This window comes from Ichthyophthirius multifiliis (assembly GCF_000220395.1).
Source record: "Ichthyophthirius multifiliis unplaced genomic scaffold scaff_1120509251243, whole genome shotgun sequence".
NCBI lineage: Eukaryota > Ciliophora > Oligohymenophorea > Hymenostomatida > Ichthyophthirius > Ichthyophthirius multifiliis.
The window spans coordinates 120,207-126,206 of NW_004086064.1; the positions used below are offsets into that span (position 1 = coordinate 120,207).

The 6,000-nt window shown below is 21.0% G+C and overlaps 2 protein-coding genes across 2 annotated transcripts, besides 4 other annotated features; both read left to right on the top strand. All coding sequences in view use genetic code 6, as the record gives it.

The window, feature by feature from the left end:
* Positions 1–740: 740 nt before the first annotated feature.
* Positions 741–782: a microsatellite.
* Positions 783–907: 125 nt separating this feature from the next.
* On the top strand, positions 908–4,119 carry IMG5_167070 (hypothetical protein; the record flags this gene model as incomplete). Its single annotated transcript, XM_004030101.1, has 5 exons — positions 908–1,592; positions 1,725–2,180; positions 2,224–2,411; positions 3,470–3,760; positions 3,820–4,119. 5 exons carry the CDS (start codon positions 908–910, stop codon positions 4,117–4,119), a joined length of 1,920 nt encoding a protein of 639 aa, XP_004030149.1.
* Positions 4,120–4,779: 660 nt separating this feature from the next.
* Positions 4,780–4,835: a microsatellite.
* IMG5_167080 (vacuolar ATP synthase subunit e, putative) lies at positions 4,836–5,712 on the top strand (the record flags this gene model as incomplete). Its single annotated transcript, XM_004030102.1, has 1 exon — positions 4,836–5,712. The coding sequence occupies exon 1, from the start codon at positions 4,912–4,914 to the stop codon at positions 5,710–5,712; it is 801 nt and encodes a 266-aa protein (XP_004030150.1). The 5' UTR covers positions 4,836–4,911.
* Positions 4,857–4,903: a microsatellite.
* Positions 4,858–4,898: a microsatellite.
* Positions 5,713–6,000: the final 288 nt, after the last annotated feature.

A 6,000-nucleotide genomic window follows, 5' to 3' on the forward strand; every position in this document is an offset into this window, starting at 1 on the left:
AATTAATAGATTAAAATTTCAAAAAATTCTCTCCTGATAACTATAAAGGAGAAATCTATTAAATAGATGAAAAATAATAAGAAAAAACAAAATCAAAATCATAAGCAAAAGGATATGAAAATAATTAAGATATTGAAAAAGATTTTTTATATTTGTAGGAATAAGTAGAATCATATTTTGAATAAGCACATTTAGAATAATAATATAAATAAGATCAATTAGAAACTTATAATAGAGTTATGGAACATTTATAATTAAATAATAGATGGAATAGAAGACAAGCTTTATAAAATGAATCTTTAATGAAAAAAAAATAAGATGAGGATTTACTTTTTTAAGATCCCGAAAAAGTATTTTAAAATGTAAAAAGTGAATGGTATGAAGAAGTTTAAGAAGAATAAAGAAAATTTGATATTCTTTAAAAAAAAAATATCGATTTTGACCAAATGTTAGATAAAGTTGAACAAAAAATTAAATATTAAGATTATTTAGATACTTTAGAAAATTAAGCTTCATCTCATGATTTAATTTAGTAATTTTTGTAAAAATAATAAGATAAAATTTCTAAAAATGAAGAAGAAATAGCTATTTAGGATAAATAATAAGAAAATGCTATTATTGAAGTATAAGAGAATGAATAAACTATTGATGAATAAAAATAATAAAATCTTGATAATATATAAAAAAAAGATGAAGATCATACTTTAACTTCATTTTAATAAATAAAGTTGGTTTAGTATTAAATAAATAAATAAATAAATTAAAAATTAAAAAAATAAATAGGCTTGAAAATCCAAAAGAACAATAACAAAAAAATCCAAAAGCAATATCATCACGAGACTTTTAATGGGCAATAGAAGATGAATAAAATTTGTAAGATTTTTACAAAAGATTGCCAAAAGAAAGAATGGCAATATAATATCCTTTTGAACTTGATGTTTTTTAAAAGCGTGCAGTTTTACGTTTAGAAGAAGATGAAAGTGTATTTGTATGTGCTCACACGTCAGCAGGTAAAACAGTAATAGCCGAATATGCAATAGCATTAGCATAAAAGAAAAATCGAAAAGCAATATATACTTCTCCCATAAAAGCTCTTTCGAATTAAAAATATAGAGATTTTAAGTCGAAATTCGGAGATGATGTAGGTATTGTTACGGGAGATGTTTCTTTAAATCCAACTGCAAATTGCCTTATTGTTACTACAGAAGTATTAAGAAATATGCTTTATAAAGGACATGATATAATCAGGGATATTTCATGGGTTATATTTGATGAAGTACATTATGTGAATAACTAAGAAAGAGGTGTTGTTTGGGAAGAGACTATTATTATGCTTCCTGAAAGTATTGGACTAGTTATGTTAAGTGCAACTGCTCCTAATTATATGGATTTTGCAAATTGGGTAGGAAGAACTAAAAAAAGAACTATTTATGTATAAAAAACATTATATAGGCCAGTACCTTTATAGCATTCTATTTATATTTTCGAATAATTTCATGTAATTAAAGAAAAAGATGAAAAGTTTAGCATTTAAGAATATGATAATCTTAAAAATCAAATAAAAAAAGCTTAAAATCTTAAAAATTCAATTAGTGTTTTTAAATAATAAGCTAAATAGGAAAAATAATAAAAGGGAATCTTCAAAAATACGAATATGTCTTAGAAAAATAAAAGATCTATGAAGTCTATAACTGAAAAATATATAAAATAAATCAATGAAGAAGACCTTAACAGGTAGTAAAATTAAAGCGAACTTGAAGCTATCAGAAAGCTTCTTTATATTTGTGAAAATTAAAATTTACTTCCTTGTGTGGTTTTTGTATTTTCAAAAAATAAAATTTTAGAACTTTCAGAAGGATTGGGTAATATTACTTTTTGTACAATAGAGGAATAAGTAAAAATAAAATAAAAAAATATAATGTTTATTTAATAAAATATAAAAAAGAGATTCATTGAGAAAACATTCAATTAAGCTGCTATGAAAATTAACTTTAGAGACATAAGAGTTCCTCAAATATAAAAAACAAAAGACTTATTGACACGTGGGATTGCTGTACATCATGGTGATGTGATTCCTTTTATAAAAGAAATTGTAGAAATTCTATTTTCTAAAGGTTTAATTAAAGTTTTGTTTGCAACTGAAACTTTTGCTATGGGTATTAATATGCCTACAAAAACAGGTATGCTATAAAACTTTATAGATATAATATTTAAATAAAAAAGTTATATTTCATAGTACAAGTAAACATGATGGATTTAATTTAAGAATGTTAAATTCTTCCGAATATACATAAATGAGTGGAAGAGCAGGTAGAAGAAGTCTAGATGATAAAGGAACTGTGATAATATTTATTTAAGATTTAAATAAACTTCCAACAAGAATTGATTTGGAAAAAATGCTAGATCATAAAGTAATAGAAAATATAATAATAATATATAAATAAAAAACAAAAGGGAGAAGCATTAATTTCTAAATTTAGGATAAGTTATGAATCTATAATAAACTTATTATCTTCAAAATATATAAATATAATAGATTTAATTAAGAAAAGTTATATAGAAAATGTAAAATATGCCCAAATTCCTAGGACTATTCGTAAAATCAAAGATTTGAAAGCTTAATATTAAGAACTTTTAAATTTAGAATGCCATAAAAAAGATCCTGAAATAAATCATGTTTTAATAGAAAAATACTTGGATACTGCTCAAAATATGAACTAATTAAATTAAGCTTATTTTTAAAAAGATAAATATTATATTTAAGATAATCTTTAACTTCCCTGTTTTTGCTCTTTCATTGATTAGAATTTCAATATATATTTAGGAATTATAGTTTCCATAAGCCAATAAAAACATGATTAGAGATTTCTTTAAATAATTTATATAGATGAAATTAACTAGAACACAAATCCTAAATTTTATTTTTAATAAGATTAATTAGAATAGAAAATACAAGAAAATGTTTATTTTTTCGATCATGGAACTCAAAAACAGCATACATATACCATATATAATCTTTCACTAAGCGAAATAATGCAAATATATGATGATTAAATCGACATATATTCATAAAATAGAGTCCAAAAAGATTATTTAGGCGATGAATATTTAAAAAAATGTGCCTCGGCCTTAAGTATCAAAGAAGCCTTTCTTTAAAGATACAATTTTAGTTCCTGAATTATAAACTACAACCAATAATGCATTTCGTTAAAAGCTAAAAGTGAAGCGTTTTTAAGAATTTAAAATAAAAGCGGACTAATAAGATGCTGAAAAAAAGATGAAAAACACAAAAGAATTGCTTTCTTCCTTATGTCATACATGTGAACTTAAATAAGTACATTTAGATTAGATTTTAAAAAGAAAAGAAATTAGAAACTAACTTGAGTCACTTATTTAAAGTATTGATGAGGATTAAATACATTAAAAGTAAAGCCTTGAAGGAAAATTGCTTCTACTTTAAAAACTTAAGTATATAGATAAAGATTATAGTAAACCACTTTTAAAAGCTAGGGTGGCTAAAGAGATATAAAATATTTATGTAACTGAAGTACTTGTTTCTGGAGCATTTGACTATCTTGATGAATATGAGTTGACAGCACTTCTTAGTGTTTTTGTTTGTCAAGGAAAAGCTAAAGGATAGAAATATGATCCTGAAGATGATTATGAAACTGGATTAACCTATTGTCCAGAGTTTATAAGAGCTTATAAATAAGCAATGGAAATTACTTTATCTACAGTAGAACAGGAAATATTTTTTGGAGTAAAATAAAAATAATTATATATGATGATTTTTTAAATTAATTATTATAATATAAAAAGATTATCGTTACTAACAGTGCGGAATAATATTTGAAAGATAATATTTTTAATTAAGATCTTGTAAAAGTAGTTTATTCGTGGATGCATGGAGCTGATTTATTACACGTTTGTTAATTTACTACGTATTAAGAAGGTAGTATTGTAAGATGTTTCCTTAGATTAGAGAATCTATTAAATAATGTGAAAAGTGCAGCAATTATTTTAGGTGATAATCATTTGGCTATGAAGGTAGATAGTTCAAGAGAACTTTTAGTTAAAGATATTGTATTTTAATAAAGTTTATATTACGCTAATTTTTGAGTTTATATTAATTTTGTATTTTTTTTTTTTAATATTTTAATTATATTAATATATATATATATATAAATTAATTATATTAACTTTTTTTACTTAATTTATAACTATTATATAAGAAAATTTTATTAATTAAATTTTATTTTTACAAGTTTTATATGCATTTAGTATGATTATTAATATTTCTATTTATTTATGATAATTTTTTATTTAATTATACTTGAATTATTTATTTTTAAGTATAATATTAATTATTAAAAAAATAAAATATTATATGATAATTTTTTAATTATTTTCTAGTATTTATAATAAACTGTTCTTAATTTTAAAACTATTTATAAAATAATTTTAATTAAAAACTCTTAATTTTACTTTAAAGGAATTGAAAATATAGAAAAATTGAATATGTCTTAAATATAAAAATATATGGTTTAAATAATTAATCAATTATAAACAATCCTAATTTTTTTTATAAATTAAATATATTATTAAATATCTTTTATAATAAATAAATAAAAAAAATACAAATTATTACAATAAAATCTAATAATTATATAATTTATAAAGATTTTAACGAAAAAAAATAAAAAAAAGAAAAGTAAAATTATATAATTAAAAATAAATATTACAAGAAATTTTATCAAAATAAAAATATAATTATATTATTTATTTATTAATAAATATATATTTATGTAAAAATATTTTTTATTTAAAATATTATTAGGAAAATTAAATTTTACTAAAAAAAAAAATACAAAAAAAATACAAAAAAAAATACAAAAAAACAATAACATAAAAATGGATAAAGAAGGTGTTAGTATACATGAATTTGTAGTTCAAGAAGCAAAAGAAAAGAGTTACGAAATAGAAGTAAAAACATTAAAAGAGTTCGAAAAAGAAAAAAATCTATTAGTTGATAAAGAAATAGAATAAATAAAAGAATAATACGAGACAAAAATGAGACAAGTTGAAATGAAGCATAGAATTGAGCATTCTTCTGCTATAAATAATGCAAGACTATAAAAAATGGAAGCAAGAAACCGTGCAATGATGAAATTATTCTCAGATGCTTAATATAGTGTCTTTACTAAAACAAAAAGTGATGTAAATTTTTACAAAGATTTATTAAGAAAGCTTATGGTTTAAGGATTTATAAAATTATTTGATGAAAAGATAGTTTATGTCCGTTGTCTATAAAAAGACAAAGACTTATGCTCTAGTATTGTTGATTAAGCTGTTTCTGATTTCCAAAGATTAGTAAAGTAAGAAATGAACAAGGATGTAAAATTAAAAGTTGTAGTTGATGACCATAGATTTCTAGAAGAAAGATAATTGATTAATAATTTCTCTATCCCTGTAGATTAATATGATATTCATACTGGCTAATTAGAAGTAATACAAAAAAATCAAGATGATAAAAAATGCTTTGGAGGTATTGTTTTAACTAACAAAAATGGAGACATTATTGTCAAAAACACTCTTGATGTCAGATGTGATCTTTGCTTCTAAGATTCTCTTCCTGATATTAGAAATTTTATGTTTCCTAATCCTCTTCCGGTACATAATTATCAAAGATAACAAAATAACCATAATCATTGATTTAATAATGAATATTATGCTTTTTATTAAATACATAATATATTTTTATTAATATTAATTTATATATGTTTTTTTAGTTATTTTCATTATAAAATATTATAAAGAAAATTTCTTTTTTTAATGCAATTACAACAATAATCTTTAATATTTTTTTTATTTTTTTATTTTTTTACAAATAAATATTAATGCATTTATATTTTTTTATCATAAATATTATAAATCATCTTTTAATATTTTAAAATAAAATATAAATTTTTTATTTGTATTTTTATATATTATAGAGATATT